The sequence below is a fragment of the Aplysia californica genome, unplaced genomic scaffold (assembly GCF_000002075.1).
Source record: "Aplysia californica isolate F4 #8 unplaced genomic scaffold, AplCal3.0 scaffold00481, whole genome shotgun sequence".
NCBI classification, from domain to species: Eukaryota; Metazoa; Mollusca; class Gastropoda; order Aplysiida; family Aplysiidae; genus Aplysia; species Aplysia californica.
The window spans coordinates 489,129-507,155 of record NW_004797751.1 but is presented as its reverse complement, the minus strand read 5'-3'; the positions used below and the strand labels follow the sequence as shown (position 1 = coordinate 507,155).

At 39.5% G+C, this 18,027-nt stretch overlaps 1 protein-coding gene across 4 annotated transcripts in view; it reads right to left on the bottom strand.

The window, feature by feature from the left end:
• Window positions 1-18,027, bottom strand: part of LOC101856285 (TBC1 domain family member 5) — a 70,918-nt gene that overhangs the window by 45,007 nt on the left and 7,884 nt on the right. For 3 of the 4 annotated variants that reach the window (XM_035971682.1, XM_035971684.1, XM_035971683.1), the window contains exons 4-10: window positions 16,198-16,309; window positions 13,796-13,904; window positions 11,971-12,060; window positions 9,617-9,691; window positions 7,227-7,294; window positions 6,205-6,307; window positions 1,134-1,222 (exon numbers count right to left, since the gene is read on the bottom strand). In XM_035971682.1, coding sequence (XP_035827575.1) covers window positions 1,134-1,222; window positions 6,205-6,307; window positions 7,227-7,294; window positions 9,617-9,691; window positions 11,971-12,060; window positions 13,796-13,904; window positions 16,198-16,309 — 646 coding nt within the window. Of the gene's footprint in view, window positions 1-1,133; window positions 1,223-4,424; window positions 4,528-6,204; window positions 6,308-7,226; window positions 7,295-9,616; window positions 9,692-11,970; window positions 12,061-13,795; window positions 13,905-16,197; window positions 16,310-18,027 lie in introns of all 4 variants that reach the window. The other variant, XM_005105618.3, reaches the window with a different exon arrangement.

Genomic DNA, 18,027 nt, shown 5'->3' with positions numbered 1-18,027 from the left:
CTCTCTCTCTCTCTCTCTCTCTCTCTCTCTCTCTCTCTCTTTCTCTCATAGAGTAAGGGGACAAGCAACTGCTTGAACATTGTGACCATGTTCAGCAAAAAGCACAACACACTTTTGCATAAAACAAACAAACAAACAAACAAACAAACCAGCAAATTAATATGAGGCTCACTCCACGGAAACATTGAATCAAAATTTTTTTAGCAACTTTGTTAATAAAAAAACTTCATAAACATTTTAAAGCAACCTTCATATCAAAGTATAAGAAAGTGATGATATTAGACACCAAAAAAAAAAAAAAGTTGAAACAAAACAAAACAAAACAAAACCACAGACAGTGACACACAGGCAGTTTTACAAGAAACTGGGCCCTACTGATCAGCACTGCACAACAACTACGAACGAAAGACGTATAGAGTAGAGGGAACCAACAAGGTCAAGATGCAGAAAATAAAAAGTTTTTTTAAGTCCAAAAGGAGAAACAACTAGAAAAAAGCTTATGGCAGCCACATGAAGAAAACACTTGAGAACGAATAAGCGGTAAAGTGTAAAAAGGGGATGATATGGCCTCACTTAACTACTTTCTATAATGTACCGGTTTTACGACCCCATCGACACAATAATTAAGATCATTTAGGAGAGCGGCTCCGACCCTGTCTGTCAGGGCCAGCCCAGGCTGAGAAGATTAAAACAATCCAGCAGAAACACGAAGATACCCGATAAAAATTCTAAACTCATGAGAATCGAACCTGAGTCTTCTGCGTGCACAGTGTTGCGTCCACTACCATAATATGGTGCCAATGATATGATAAAACATGACTGTGTAGTGATGTTTGAATGTCAGAGGTCACCTGAATATCTGAAAAGGTGTGTGTGTTTCACGTACAATTCAGATACGAGGATGATTTCATTCAAATACCTTAGGTTGAACATAGTCCAAAGGTGATGGTGACAAATGTATATTTTCAGTTATCGTTTCGTAAGAAACAATAACATTTCAATTGAATGAGCTGCAGAGTTGGCCTACCATAGAAAACTGCATCTCCTTTCGACACTCAATAGCAGCAGAGGATGAAAAAGTAAAAAAGTAAGTAAGTCAAGTTTCTTAAAATTCTGGGGGCCCTAATACTTACAGAACAGATTCGATCTCGCACGCGTGCAAGAAGGCTTGATGATCACAGTGCAGCACAAAGATCAGGGGAGCCAGCAGTTCGTGCATACCCTGGGGAGATTTAGTTTTAGTTTTAGTAACAGTTTTACGGCACTTGCAACACAATAAGGTCATATAAGTGCCAAAGACTAGAGGTGTTACGAAAGAGTAACAAAAACATAAAAAAGAAAGAGGAGAGATCAGGACGATAGATGTTTGATAGGAAAGAAGGAGCAAACCACACCAGAGCACCAGCCAATCACCCACCCTGGGGAGATTATAATAGAGTTTAGCTTTAGTAAAATTTTTACTGCACTTGCAACACAATTAGGTACAATTAGGTTACACATGTGTTGAAGATTTGAGGTGTAACAAGAGAGCAGCATAAGAAAAGAGGAAGAACGATAATGATGATAGATGTTTAATAGGAAAGGAGGCACAAACCACACTTGAGCACCCACCAACCAACCACCAAATGACAGAGGGAAAGAAAGTGGGGTATTTTGATAGAAAGACTACTTGAATTTCTTCATGAGGGTAAGAATATATAAAAATGTATCATGGTGTGGCGGACTCAGGCGCTTGTCAATTTTTGGGCATGTGGAGTTATTGATATAATCTTAAAGCTTGTTCATTTTTCTTGTTTCTGATTTTTTTTTTATATCCATGTATCTTATAGAAATCAAGATGTTATCGATTGAAAGAGGGGGAGGTCACCTTGTTTCAGAGGTAAAAATAAAAAATTAGCAAAAAACGGCCACCAAAGTTTGGTAAATTCCATAAAAATCCACACAAAAATGTGATTTTATTATATAGACATAAAAGGTGTTGAGCAAAAAGACAAGAATTTGATTGTAAAATTGCCAAACCGGAGGAAAAATGCCAGTTTCTTCAATTTCATTATTTTGACCAGCACCTGATTTCACCATGCAGCCATACAGGTAGTATATAGCCATGACATGTTTTTTTTTCTATGAAACTTTATTTCAAATTCACTGAAATCCCATTCAGTGCCCTGATGGGAAAAGAAGCAATGCAAGGAAAGGGACGAAGCAATTTTTTTCAGAGGATCAAATTCTCTCATAACTAATAAACTACCAGTAGAGAACAACACAACAGCAAAAGACAATGACAATATCTAGGTGTACAGTCAAACCTGCTCTTGCGGCCACCTGTGTAAGACAATCTTAGGTACAAACAACCACTTCCTATTCCCCCCCCCCCCTATTGCGAAACGCAGATGCAGACACTTACACCAATCATTATTTAAGGAACTCACATGACCTCAGCTGAGCCGGTCAATCATTAAAAGGTTTTCAACCATCAGAATCACTTGCTCCTCAAACATGGTCAAAGATTCCACTTGCTTTATAAAAGCTGTTTTAGTAAGAGTTCTGCAATACATGCGCTACAATATTAAGTCATACAAGTACCGATGATTAGAGTTGCTACAAGAGAGTAACAAAGACAAAAATGGTGGAGGAGAGATAAGGACGATAGATGTTTGATAGGAAAAAAGGAGCTGACCCATTCACAGTCATTCTTTCTTTTCACTTATGAGGTGTTATGACTGGTTGCGGGCAGTATTGCATACAGACGTTAGTCATTTTTGGCGGCCTTTGAGATACGTCTGTATGAAATACTGACCGCGTGGTGTTGTTTCATAAATTCCACACGCTATCATACCATTGTGACAAAGTCACACCTTGACAATTCACCCTGAAGCCTCTGGTTCTCATTTGTACCTAGAACAATGCACATCATTCGGACATTCACACACACACATATATTTTTTTTCTAAAAGGAAAACCTTTTTATCTTCTTTCTAGTGTCAATATCGACAACTGATCATTATTTACATCAAAGAATAAACAAGGTAAGCTAAAGGGTAGTAGTTGAGTTTGGCCACTTCTTTAGTCTCCCTATGACCAGTTTCTTAGGCAGAGACCACTGTAGTCTTGTTCAAAACTTTCCAAACATAGTCAAAATTGTCTTAGACAGCCAACCATTGTCGAGGAGAAATGTGGGCGTCTCAGACGTGGCCATCATACAATTGTGGCAGTCTTAGACAGGTGGCCATGTTACAAAATGTCATTATAATATTTTAAAATAAAACGCAAGGGGGGAATCAGACAGTGGCCATTTGTACAGGTGATTGTCTCACACAGGTGCATCTCAGAGCAAGTTTGACTGAACTTTATGTTAATCATCAACCTAAAGAACACTGAAGCAAATAAACACTTAAAAGAGGTTCAGCATCCAACAACCAATATTCACACAAAAATATATATCACTCACTGCTCATACAACATCCATAGCAGTGTCCACACAGATAAATAAAGTAACACTTAACAGCGCCGTAATGAAACATGGATAAAAACAACACAGAACAACAATAAAGTGTACTATAACAACACATTTAAAAAACACTTAACTCCTTTAAAATGAGTATACAACACATTAAAAAAACTGGACTAAACTACAGCCATAAAAAAATGGAAAAAAAACCCATTAAAACACAGTGAGTCTCTGTGACCAGTATGAAGAAATCTTTGTTTTGTTTTAGGAAGCATTTTATGGCACTTGCAACACAGCTAGGTCAGACAAAGTACTGAAGACTGAAGGTGCTACAAGAGAGTAACAGACACAAAATAGAAGAAAGAGAGATAAGGATGATAGATGTTTGATGGGAACGAAGGGGCAAACAACATTAGAGCAACCCCCATCCCACGAAGAAATCTAACTAAAGAGAGCAATTTCCACAGGGCTTGTAGAAGTGACAAAATCACAACCAGAGTGTTGTCCAGACACTCAAGGCACATCCACAACATGCAGGTAAAGCCAGGGCTGGGGGAGGGGGGGGGGGGGGGGGGGGGGAGCATGCCTTCTTGACAGACAAAGCCTTGAAAAGCCAAAAAGCAATTTCCAAACTACAATCACATTTATCCTTTTCTGAGTTGTACAAGTGCAAAAGCATTCATCTACACCTCAGTCATATTGACTCTTATAAAGGCCTCACTACATAGATTAATTAATTAAATAATTATTTAATTAAATAATTAATTAATCAATCAATTAATGATTAATTAATTAATTAATTAATTAATTAATTAATTAATAGAAGAGCTTATCCAGACTGTTCCCAAATATGATGTTAGGCTTTTTTTTTAGGTGCATAATCTTCACAGTAGGTTCATTAGAACGTTAGACCAGGCTCACTTATTGTTTTCTCTTTCCCTTTGAAACATTGTATAAATACCAAACACACACAAACCTGCTTATAGGAGCTGGTAGCATGTTCTCGACTATAGCAAAAGAGTATGTCTATCATCATAGCGCCCATGTCGGTACTGCGGAAGAACTCCACCTCTGGAAAACTGAACACAAAAACCGAGAACGTTTAATTTAACAAATCTATTAGCTTGTTGCGTTCATCAACTTTTGTTAACTTCTACCTGTGGAATAATATACCACAATAATTATGGCGGTCAAACCTGAAAAAGACATCTATTTCTTCATAATTGTAGGACAAAGAAGGAGTGAAATGCAGGCAGCTATATCATTAGCATGCATAAAACAATACAGACACAAAAACACTGTTTGCTTCTAGAGACAAAAATCCCAAAGTGGCATGGGCTCCAACAAAAGGGTGGCAATAATCATTAACAATTATAATAAGTCCACGGAGTAAGGAGTTTATAATGAGGCTTCTGATAAAATAAGATGCTTGGTGCATATGTAACATCTCTATAGACTTATTTTAAACCCGGACTCTCTTTAAAGTTTCAGATGTTGATTTTTCCACAAGACCAGACCTTTTATAAAGTTTCAGCTGTTAATCTTCTGCAAGACTAAACTCTCTATTCTATTGGACCAGACCCTCTAAAAGGTTTCAAATGTCAACATTCTATTGGCCCACACCCTCTACAAGACTTCAGATGTAAATATTCTAGAGGACCAGAATCTCTATAAAATTTAATAATAATAATAATAAATAGCATTTGTATATTGCATGTCCCCACTCGAAAGCAGGCTCTATGCACTTTATTCTATACTATATTTCATATGCCAATATTACTTTTGACATACAATGAAGTATAAGTATATTCTGTCGGTATGAGCTACAGCCACGCACTAAACCTATGTTTTACCTACTCCCTCACTGTGCAAAATGCAAAGACAACAGATAGGAGCTACATTCTAGGGACAGTAAATAATGCATTTAAAAAATCAAACACTTCACCATCGTTAAAACTTTCTGAAATTCACTCACAGAACCTCTTTGCAGAAAATAGATAGTGAAAATGTGGTGCTTCAAAATAATTGTCACATACCAAGTCATTGCAAATGTCTTCAGACTGTTTTGTTTTATTTTGTTACTAATTTCTTTGCTATTAATTTAAGAGCTATGCATTGTTATGTGTTAAAATATCAAACCAGACACAGTACAGTCTGCTTAAACACCAAACATGATTGATCCAAAATCAGCTGTAAACCTAAAGTAACTAAAATCCCAATTGTTTTCGTCTTTTATTTGAGCAAACTCTCTTAACCTAAAACCCAGCTGCATTGAAGAAAATCTGGCGGTCCCACAGATTTCCATTCAAGGCGACTCCACTGAACTTCAAAATAATGATTTTAAATTTGAATACTTTTTTAAATTCCCTCTATGCTTTACTTTTTCTGTACATAAGACAATCCAACCAGCTACATTTCTACAGTTGTACTATGCACACAACACTGAAAGTGTGAGACAAAAAGTGATTATACAGATTATACAAACCAACACTGGACGGTAAAAGCAAACAATCAAGGCCAGATGTATGTGACGAAAAAGCACAACATGTTACAACATCAAGAAGTGACTGATTGGTTACATTCAGAACAGAATATTCTTTTTGACGAGAAAAAAAATTAGGCAAGCCAGCAGGTAGCAAAGCCAGCCAATAGTCAGTTTGGCAGCCCAACACAGTCATACAACGACACACAAACAAGAAAAACAAGACCAGATGGATGCAACATGATTTGAGAGCACATCTTCAGAGAACCAGCACCTGTCTATAAGAAAGTTCTGGATTCTCCTTTGCAAAGATGAACAGAATGTTCACCATCAGATTACGGAGCTGGTTTGATTGGAAGAACTCAATCTTCGGATAGCTGCATGAGGTACCATTTCAATTTTGTGGGCAGGGAGAGAGATGGAAAAATATAGTAAGACGGTAGTCATATAACGTAGAAAGGAAGTAAGGGATAGGGGTAGGTTAAAGATTGCACTACCCCCCCCCCCCCACACCAATCTGGCAGCTTATGTTATCATACTCCCTTTATCATACTTTAATTAACAATCCGTCTACTTTTCCTACTTTCCTACAAAACTCTATTCCTCTATTCTATTCTACAATTTTACTTTGCTGTTTGCTTCTTTCATTCTATAGTCAATTCTTAAAACAGTCGGTAACAAAATATAAATCAAGTCACTTTTCCACTGAACTGAATGTCAGGAAGAAAATTTACTTCCATACCACATTAACATATCACAACTTGTCAGCCAAGCATTTACTGCCTTTACATGTAACCCTAAAAATGACCGTCTCTGTTTTCTAGTACATAACTGAATCTTTTTATATAATAACTAAAGGAGGGTCACTGTGCAAAGCTGCTTAAAAAAAGGCACATAAACACATATTGACGGGTGACATTCAATTTCTGTGGCTGTAGTAATTTGTCTATTGCTGTTACTGCTATGTTCTATTACATAACAATTAAAACAACATGCTCTGATGGCATTTAATTTATTGTGCACAAGTCTATTGCTGTTACTGTTGTGACCGATTACATTTTCAATAACATGCTCTGCTGTCATTTAATTTGTTACCCACAACTTTTCTATTGCCGTTAAAGCTGTGTTCTGTTAAATTACAATTTAAATAACATGCTCTGATGTCATTTAATTTGTTACGAACAACTCAATATGAAACAATAATCTTCACGGTCGCTCTAAACAGTTTGCACACTGTGACCTTTTCAGCTCAAAACAACTCAATACAGACTAGTAGGATAGGACGGGGTTACTTACGTTCTGATCACATCTTGTTTGATGGTCAAACGCAGTTCATTGTCTTGGAAGAACTTGTTCCATGGACTCTGTGGTGAAAGAAAAACAGCTGTTGTCATTTTATCACTTACTGTACGGAAGGCTCAAATAGGGAAAAACCCTAAAATACCGAACCAGTTTAGAGCGTTGAAGCCATGGTAGTATTTCTTTAAAACTAAAAAAGAGCGTCACCGCCCAAGAAACACGTTTAAAAATTCAGAGGTTCATTAACCATTCTGCTATCATATAGAGTGACTTCCTTTGATATTTACTTCAATGCAGTGGGTTCATTCGTGATTTAATTATGTTTAGAGAGCCTGGTTGAGCCGGCGATTAAAGTTGCCAGGGCTAATGACCCCACTACGGCCTGGCGACTAAATAGCCGACAGTACTGTAAGAGTTAAAGTGCCTGCGAGCCTGTCACATCTTGTATCTGTCACTTATTCTGTCTGCCAGTTTCACTTCGGTAAAAGTTTTACAGTGGTAACAATTGCATGAGCATCACATTGTCTATTTGTCACTCATTATGTCTGTTTACCATTATGTCTGTCAGTCACTCACCTGTCTGCTTTTCACTCTGAATGTCTATCTGTTTCTCACTTTCTTTGTCTGTCTGCCATGTACTCTAAATGTTCGTCTGACAGACCATGATCTTTAACTTTCCAATCAAAGCTCATATATATTCGCTGTCTGTCTGTCTGTCTGCCTGTCTATCCGTGTGTCTGTCTGTCCATCCATTTGTCCACTCATCCGCAAACCCCCACCCCCCTTCAAATCTTTCTGTCCGTCTCCTTTGAAACCAATTTATGCCCACATTAAAATCGTGAAATGCTAAAAACTGGCTCTGACTTTAACCCTGCGCTATTCTTTACAGATCTCTCAAAAAGACACCTGAGAGTACATTCAATTTTAGTTAAACTTTTAAGGCACTTCAACACATACTACGGTTATATAAGTACCAAAGATTAGAGGTTTTACAAGAGAGTAACAAACACAAAAAAAGGAGGGGAGATAATGATGATAGATGTTTGAAAGGAAAGAAGATTATAATCAAACCACACCAGAGCACCCGCCAACCACCCACGCTATTCTTCATAGATCTCTCAAAAAGACACGACAACTGAGACTACGTTCACATGTTGGGGGAGATACACGGCCTATCAGAGAAACTAACATTGGCAAAGTAAAATTTGCCCAGAACCACGACATCATGGACACAGAATCAGTTACTGCTATGCTTAGGAACTCCAGTCCGAGCACAGGACACCTGACTGCCAGAAGGTATTCCCTAGGGCATGAACAAAAGTCAAACCATTGTTAAGATTTGAATGTCAAACTCCCTCTTTTAAGTTTAGTTTTAGTAAAACTTTTACAGCACTTACAACACACAATAAGGTCATATAAGTGCCAAAGATTAGAAGTGTTACAAGAGAGTAACAAATACAAAAAGAAGGAGGGCAGATAGAGACGATAGATTTTTTTATAGGAAAGAAGGAGCAAACCACACCAGAGCACCTGCCAGCCACCCAGTCAGATTCACTCATGTTGGTAAAGTTTCACAAATAACAAGCTCAAAGTGTCGCCACTTAAGGGAATACTAGTAGGCCTGATATGGGCTTTGAGTTGTAATTGTAACTGTAGACTGTAGATGTTTTACGCCACCATCCACACAATCTACATCATTTAGAAGGCAGGCTGCTTCAAATCTGCCTGTCTTGGCCAACTCGGCCAAGAAGAATAAATGCCCCAGCAGACAGACGGCGATATTTAATATTTTTTTAATGCTTTGCAGTCACACAGCATACCAAAGCGACAGGCAAATTTCTTCGGACACACAACGCAGAAAGAAGAATTGGAGAATATTGTAACAACAAGCAAGTTTGATGGAAAGAGAGGCAGAGGCAGACAGAAGGAATAGATACTGGACAAGATGACAACATGGCTAGGAGTAGCAAGAACAACAGACACCATTGCTGCAACACGAGACAGAGTGAAGCGGAGGTCCATGATCGCCTACGCCAGTCAGCAAGGCACCGGATGATGATGAATCAGACAGCCAGCGGTACAAAATACCCCATCTGGTCACCTAGCGAGGAGAGTGACTACAACGGACTTCTCCGGCCTGTTGCAGAACTGACCTGAACGGATAATTTTCACTGTCGCATTATTGCACCACCAAGAGAAGACAAAGTGTTAAAAGCTCCCCACACAGAAATCAAACTCACATCCTGTGCGTGCAGCACTGAAGCACAGAGCCACTACGCCACAGACGCCAGTTATTTTGAGTTGTTTTCCAGCACCAAAAAACACTGAGACTCTCCTCCCCCCCCCTCTCCCTCCCTCCCTCCCTCCCTCCATTATTATACTCTCACCTCTTCATCCTGAGACAAGGGGTTGTGTAATGACAGATTCACAGAATCCACCGCTTTCCGAGGGTTTACAATCAGCTGGGGAAAGATTTAAAAAGAGTAAAAAGTTAAGAGCAAGAAATTTGGACTACAAAGACAACATTATAGTTGAAGAAATACAGTTGTTGGTAAAGTTGACTCATTCTGGATGTAATTCTTTTCGGTGTTTGAAACCATTTGGATGTAACTAATTTGTATACCCTTGCAATCATTTTGAGGGTATAGATATGAAGCACCTTTCACAGATGGTGTAGTATACAATGTAATGAAATGCTATATATCATTAGAAAGGTAATTTAATGTTGATATTCACTGATGTTTCAAAAGCCATAGAATGAAAACTGTAACAAACTTTGGAGCCTGTTGAAAACACTGATACATCAGCGATACATCCAAATATGTTCCCTGATGAAAGTTAGAAAAAGCATCGGCAATAAGTCTGAGAAAGGAAAACCTTTCAAAACCATTCCAAAAGTTCCACACACAAAAAGTTCCACATAATTTGTATCTCTTGAGTACATCAGGCTCCCTTCTCCACACTCGTATATCATTTCTTTGACTTGGTTTAGCAGAAATTTAGACATCATTCTGTTTCGTTTATTTTCACTTGTTGAGTCCCACCAGTGCAGAAATTTTCGTCACTCCTCTCAAGAGCAGTCATGTGATGAAGTATTCCACAGTTATAGCTACTCTTACTGACATCAGTTTTGACACCAACATTTTTTTTTTTATTAAAAACACAATGATACTGCCAAGAATGTCCATACCTGTCTTTAAAAAAAGCACTTTTCACCCTCAACAATGGGTGACCGTATTGGATCATTTTGATAGTACTAAAAATCCACAGTAAACAATAAGTTATCATAGCAAGCAATAAAGTTACCAATTCTAATCCTAAACAAGCAAAAAGTTATCCAATAAAACAATAGTTAGCTACTCTTTCCATTAAATCAGGTGAGAGGAATTAAAATCCTAAACAAAAAATACTTTATTTCAAAAAGCAAAAGTTAGCTACTCTTTCTTACACCTGTTATGAGATACTAAAATCTTACCACAAAAAGCAATAATAACATCACTTAGGAGGTACAGTCGACCTGCTTTTTAGTGGGGGGGGGGGCTTTGTTTAGTATGGGGTTTTACGGCGCTCGCAACTGCATAAGGTCATATGAGCGCGCCAAACACAAGTTGGTTGCATTTGCAACAGTTCACTGCACGGTTGGTCAACTATTAGACTTTAAAATGTTAAAATATTAAAATTCGGTGTAAATATATTTTCAATTTAAAACAACTCTTATAAATAACAATAAAATTTTTAACAATATTGTTTCATTTTATAATTTCCCATAAAGGCCAATGACCTTCATAAAATCCAAGATTCTGTTGGGACCAACGACGGAAAAAATGTCTTGCAATTTCTTGCATTTGAAGTATTTCCTTCGGAAGTCTCCAAAGTCTAGACATTCAGTTAAATTGTGTCTAATGGTAAAATCTGTGTCGCATCCGACACAGAACGGCTTCTCATCTCCCTGTAAGAGGTATTTGTGTGTCAGGGCCGTGTGTCCGATGTGCAATCGAGTAAAAATGACTCCATCTCTTCTGGAGAGGTCCGAAGGATTTCGCGGTCCCAGTTTGGGTTTTATATTATAGAGTTTGTTATTCTTCTGTTTTTTCCAGTGGCTCTCCCACAGACTGGAGGTGTCGACCTGCTTTAACGGAAACCTGGGTAAGACAGAAATCTGTGTAAGACATAAACCTGTCTAAATGGAATTTCCCTGTTTCCCACTTGATAAATCCCTTTTTAATTACCTGTTTAAAACGGAAACCTGTCCAATGCGGAAACAGAAAGAAAAATCAGCTCCCTTCTGATGGTTTTTACCTACCTAAGATGAAAAATGCTTTGCCCACTCAGCCCTGATTTGAAACAAATCTCGCAAGTTTGGTTCCGCCTATTCTAAACTTAACACCATGCTGCCAGGCGAGGGAGTGGAGATGGGGTGCAATTTAGGGATCGACGTTATCCCATCCATATGAGCTCTTCTTAGCGCTGCAGATGGTCACGGCTGTGTGGGAGTGAAATCTCCACGGAAACTTTCACGGGTAGTCACGAGGTCATTTCCTGCAAATCCGATCAATGAAAACAAGCCTGCGTATTATCACATCCTTTATGATAATTTGTATGTGACTGATAAAAATAGAATTCAAGAAAAATATTCTACTTTTATGTAAAATCCGATCAAAATTCTCCGACGGGCAAAAAAAAGGAAGGGCTCCGATTTAATCAGGGTACTTGGCAGGTCTGCATAAGAAAGAAAATTCACCTTGTTTTTCAGCTCCTCAAACTTGGCCCTTGAGACACGAGTCTTCTCAACCCATTGCCCCATGTCGGCTGGCAGTACCTCCAGGAACAGCTGAGGAATAATCGAAGGAATTTTATTAGCAAACCACAAAGAGAAACAACTTTTGTTTTGTTTATTCATTTAAGTAAGTCTTTTACAGCACTTGCAACACAATAAGGTCACATAAGTGCCGAAGATTAGAGGTGTTACAAGAGGGTAACATGCACAAAACAGAAGGAGAGGAGTTAAGGACAAAAGATATTTGATAGGAAAGAAGGAGCAAACCACACCATAGCACCCACCAACCACCCAAGAAACAACCTTGTCTCCGAGAAATTTGTTTTATGACTTCAGCATACGGCGTTAAACACACTAAATGACAGTTAGTTGAGGAAACAGGGGCATAATTCCCCCCCTACATTCTGTGTACCAAACAGTGAACGAAACACAGTCAAAATTGTCGAAGACAGCCACCCATTGCTGAGGAGAAAAGTGGATTTTCTGAGAAAGGTGGGTGTCTTGGACGGTGTCATTATAATACAGTGCAGCCTCTCTATAACGACCTGCGATATAACAACATCCTCTGTATAGCATCATGGTGCCCATGTCCCAATTTTTTCCTTTTATATATTATTAGTAATATTTTTTTACTGCCTCTCTATAATGAAATTTTTTTTCTGGTCCCGACAATGTCGTTATAGAGAGGCTACACTGTACTAAAAAAAAACCTACAAGGGGGGATGGGGGAATGATCATTTGTACGGGTGACTGTCTTGGACAGGTAGGGCACGTTCCACTGAACACGTCCTTGTTGTGTCGGTTGTCTGTTGCTATCTGTTGTCCTTGAGCTGTGATTGGCTTCTGGGTACCATTTCCTCAGGTACCATAAACTTTACGACCCCCACTTACGGCAATAAACTAGGATAGGAGAGTTCATAGGGTGGAAGCCAAGGCTTTGATTGTTTTTTAGCTTTAGTATGAGTTTTACGGCACTTTCAACATAATTATGTCATATAAATGCCGAAGATTAGATGTTTGTTTGTTTTTGTAAAATGTTTTACGGCGCTTGCAACTGCAAAAGGTCATATGAGCGCGCGGGACACACCTAATATTTTCAATTGGTAGGAAATTTTGAATTTTGCCCGGGTGGCGGCCGAAGTCTACTCTTATCGATTTTAGACCACCAAGGGATCTTTAACGTGCGCAACTTGCACACGGTCGCTACCCGGATTCGAACCCGGGACCTTTGAATGAGAGGCCAACACTTTAACCTCTAGGCCACGAGAGCCCCCGAAGATTAGAGGGGTCACAAGAGAGTAACAAACACGAAAAAGAAGAAGGGGAGAAAAAGACGATAGATGTTTGATTGGAAAGAAGAAGCAAACCACACCAGAGCAACCGCCAACCACCCATGGCTTTGATTGTGAATTAGTCGTGGAGTAGATGCGGGGTAGAAAGGATGTAGAAGCTTTTGTTTGTGACTTGTAATAGTGAACTAACTACAGTTCTAGAACTCTGTGTTTGTTTTAATGTAAGTATACCTTAATGAACCCACACAAGGACACCGCACACAATGAATTTACAAGGAGAAACTTGGTCAGTTTTTAGAAAACTGTGCTCCAAATTTACAAGGACAAACTAGGTCAATTCCACTACGGCAATTACAAGAAAATTGAGCTCCAAATTCGCAAAGAGAAACTAGTTCAAATATAATTTTTAAAAAGCTGAGTTCTAAATTTGCTAAAAGAAACAAAGTAAAACCTTCAGCACACAAAACCCCATATTCTGCTGGTACCCTTTGACGCACCTTCCAGACAACACTTCTGAAGCGACTGCTCCGCAGCTTCCCCTCAGAGGCGCGCACCTTCAGCTTGCGCATCATCTCTGCCTGGGTGAACAGCTTCTCCCACTCGAGGCTGTACCAGCACAAGGCAGAGGAGAGAAAGTTTTAGTTTTAGTTTTAGTAAGAGTTTTACGGCATTGGCAACACAATAGGGTCACATAAGTGCCGAAGATTAGAGGCGTTACAAGCGAGTAACAATCACAAAAGAGAAAGTTCTAGTTTTAGTAAGCGATTTATGGCACTTGTACCACAATTAAGTTCTATAAGGGCCAAAGATTAGAGGTGTTTAATGACAGTAACAAACACAATAAAGAAGGAGAGATAAAGACAGATGCCCAATAGGAAAGAAGAAACAAACGAAACCAAAGCACCTATCAACCACCCACAGAGAAGAGAAATTGGCCTGTTTGGCTTAGACTTATTTTAACCCTCCACTATACCTTAAAGAGATAAAGGGAAGACAAAGTTAATTTTGTGATGTACCCCTTGTCTCGCCTATTTAAATTTACAAGTGCTTTTCATAAGTAAGGCATTCGAAACTTACATTAACACCATGTATAACACACAATATTTAAGTTGACGTGTGAAACAATAAGAATGGGGGTCAACTCCATTCTTATTACAGCTGAGGAATCTAAAAATAATTTGTCAAATCCTGGAGTGCACTTGAAATCAATGGGGAAACGTAAAGCACATGCACAACCACTTTGAAGTATAATTTCAAACTTAAAATAAAGACCTGTTTTTATTTATACATTTCACTTATGACTTTAACTGGCTCAATGCAAAACCTTGTTAGCATTGGAAATCTAAAGGCCTGCACATTCCTACAATGTTACAATGTTGCAGTTTGTTCGATTTGTGTTGGCAATGGCAACATTTTACAACAGACCCACCCCTTTTCCATTTCTCTAAACATTCTTAGCCCAAGTTTATTTGAGTAAAGAGAAGTACACCGACGCCATCAAGTTTATTCAGAGCAGGAAAAAAAGCAAGACATTCAGACAAATACATGTACAATAGAGGAGAAAAAGCAAAAGCATGACCCGCCATGGACCTCCTTCAGTCACCCCCAAATGCTGCATCAATACTGTCTTTCGAAAAATCGAAATTCTATAGGTTTAAGGTGCCTTTCAAAACTGCAAGGTAATTCAACACTTACAGTACCGAAGACTCATACAGTGAAAATCCCTCAAGTAACGAATCAGTTCAGGAAACAGAAGTCATGGTAGAATGTTTCTAGAAATTTTTTAAACCTTCTCACAGCCCAAGAAATATGCCTTAAAAATTCACTGATGTCCATCAATCATTCAGCTATCATATAGAGTGACTTCCTTTGGTATTTACTTCAGTGCTACAATGCGCGACCCCAGTGCTTTCTTGTCATTTTTAATAATAGTGAAAACAGTTTATAACAAAGAATGAGCTTAAGAAAATGTCAAATTTTCAATGTTTAATTAAATGGAGATACGACAAGAAAGCACTGAGGTCGCACTGAGGTCGCGAATGGGTGAGGTGGCCTTGGTAGCCTAGCTGTAAAGCCACCGGATCCGTAATCTTGAGATTGCGGGTTTGGGGTTAGAGCCTCAGCTCGGTCCGACATTGTGTCCTTGGGAAACGCACTTTGCACAAATTTCCCACTTGGCTCGGTCTTTTCGGAGATGGACGTTAAATTCAGAGGTCCCTCTTAACTAACCTAATAGAATTGATAGGGGCGTTTAACTTACACCATTTCATCATTTCACAATGGGTGAAAAACCGTCCACACGGTAGGGCTGGGTTGTGAGCGCGAGAACGAAACTGAATCGCCACTCTTGCCTGCGGAACGCAATTCGCGATTCACTTCAGCGGAACACGGAACAGTATCGCCTTCCAATTCCCGATTCACTCCCCTGTCGCTGTCACCACCTTGTGGCTTGTTTAACCTACTGCTGAGTCAAGTCACGAGTGCAAGAACGGAACACTTAGTATGGCTCCCCTTATTTTACAAAAGATGGCATAGTCCAACCCCCCTATTAAAACAAAATGAACGGGGTCCTACCAACAGACAGAAGGAATTTTATGGAGCCATTGTTTTAGCGAATCATGGGGTTGGGGGGAAGGGAAATTTATGGGGGGTCACTAATTGAAGTCAGTAGATAGAGCAGCGCAACAAAGGGAGTGGGGGCGGAGAGGATGGCGGAACAACAAGAGTGGGACTCGCGCTCGTCAAGTGGTATTGATATGACACTGTTCAGTTTCAGTCAGTGTTCCGCCGCAGTTCCACGAGGGCTCGCGTATTCGTGATTCTTTGAAGCCAACGGAATCGTCACTCTCAAATTTGGCGAGCAGGATCCAGCCCTACCACACAGTCACAGATCACTTACCTATACGAGTGAGAGAGACTGGCTGCAGGTGAACCATAGTCTGGATCTACCATCTCCCATTTGCCATCCAAGCTGGATCCTCGAGACATCTGTTCTGAATTGTTGTTGTTCTCTGGAAAAGTTTAGTTTTAGCAATAAAAGAAAGTGATTAAATACAAAAAGTATACATGTAAAAAGTAAAGTTGTTCCCGCATCCGATCCGGACACTGGGATTTGCCTTGTTAGTGAGACATTTTCCTGGGCCTTCGGCATACTGTGGTAGGGTGGCCAGTTCCTTTCCACGCCGCCTTTGCTTCCCCAATTCAAAGTCAGGTACCCATTACTGCTGGGTGGGTAGGAGGGGGGGGAAAATAAGCTGTGTCCGAACCGAGGTTCGAACCCGGACTTTCCGCTTCAGAGACGAGCGCACTAACCGCTCTGCCACCGCACTCTCTAGGACACATGTATATGAAATTATTCAGGACCTGAAAATCAGTTCGCAATGTGCATATTTTGCTGTGAGTGTGCTAGACTGTAATAATAATATTATTATTATTATTATTATTATTATTATTATTATTATTATTATTATTATCCTTATTATTATTAAACATATCCACACTCTACAACATGCTCAATGCCCTTTACAACTATTATTATCCCAGCAGAACCTTAAGCACTCAGACACATTCTTAACTTTCCAGGAAGCATACAGAGTAAACTGCCACTTCCCATGCGCTAAAACACTAACACATTAAAGAAATATTTTGCCATCTTTGGCCAGGTATCCATTCACACCAGGCTGAAGTTAGGAAAATTTGTGCAAAGTGCCTTTTTCCATCTGGTCAAGCTGAGTCTTGAACCCCCTAAATCTTCAAACCTGGTAACCTAACCACTAGACTAGCAACACCATGATAAAGAAACTTTCTTAATTTCCCCCTTTCCACCAATTATGAAAATTGGAAACTAACACTCACTTTAGAATAAAACTTTATAATTGTATATGTTTTAAGCTCTCATTGACACAACCTAAAGGGCCTATTACATGCACAGGCCGACCGGACAGGTTTCTGGGCCGAGCGGCTAATCGCAACGTGTAATAACAAATGCGGCTCAAACCGTAGGCGAACACCTGGCGAATGGCCGGCCCGCCGGATGTCAAGAACCCACAGCCGCTTCCTGTGAATTTGACGTCCGGCCATCCGGCCATCCGGCCATCCAGCCTTGAGAGGAGTGCTAACTAATCTTTGAAGTTTGCTGCGCATGGGGACAACAGAAATAATTTCAAAATTATAGAAAATCATGTCGTTGATAAAAAATAATACCAGAATCAGAATCAGCGTATCAAAATTAGGGAAATGGTTTGCGAATGACTTGTTTCGTTTCGTATTTCAGGATTTTCCATTCCTGCACTTTTTTATGCTTTGCACGCGAGACAATAGATGCAAATAATATGTCTCTTCGTCTATTCTCATGAAGTTTTTGATATCTTCTGGAAATGTTCTTACCTCATCCAGCAGATTTGTATGTGATAGCGCATTCCTCTTCAATAACCAATCCTTTGACCACATGCGATGTTGGTTTCTTTTTTAACACGACAAAAATCGCTAAACCATCCAAAACTGTTTTGTCCGCCATGATGCACACACGAGTGTGAAGTTTCACCCAGACTAGGCCTAGTGTGTAGAATATGTTGATCGCGCGGTGCAGCTACTTTCAGGTTGATTGTGGCGTGTAATAATAAACCAAGTTTCCTCGATTTTGTCTGGCCGTACAGCTTGCCTATGGTCAAAAACCTGTCTGGTCGGCCTGTACATGTAATAGACCCTTAAATCATTTAGGAGGGGGGGG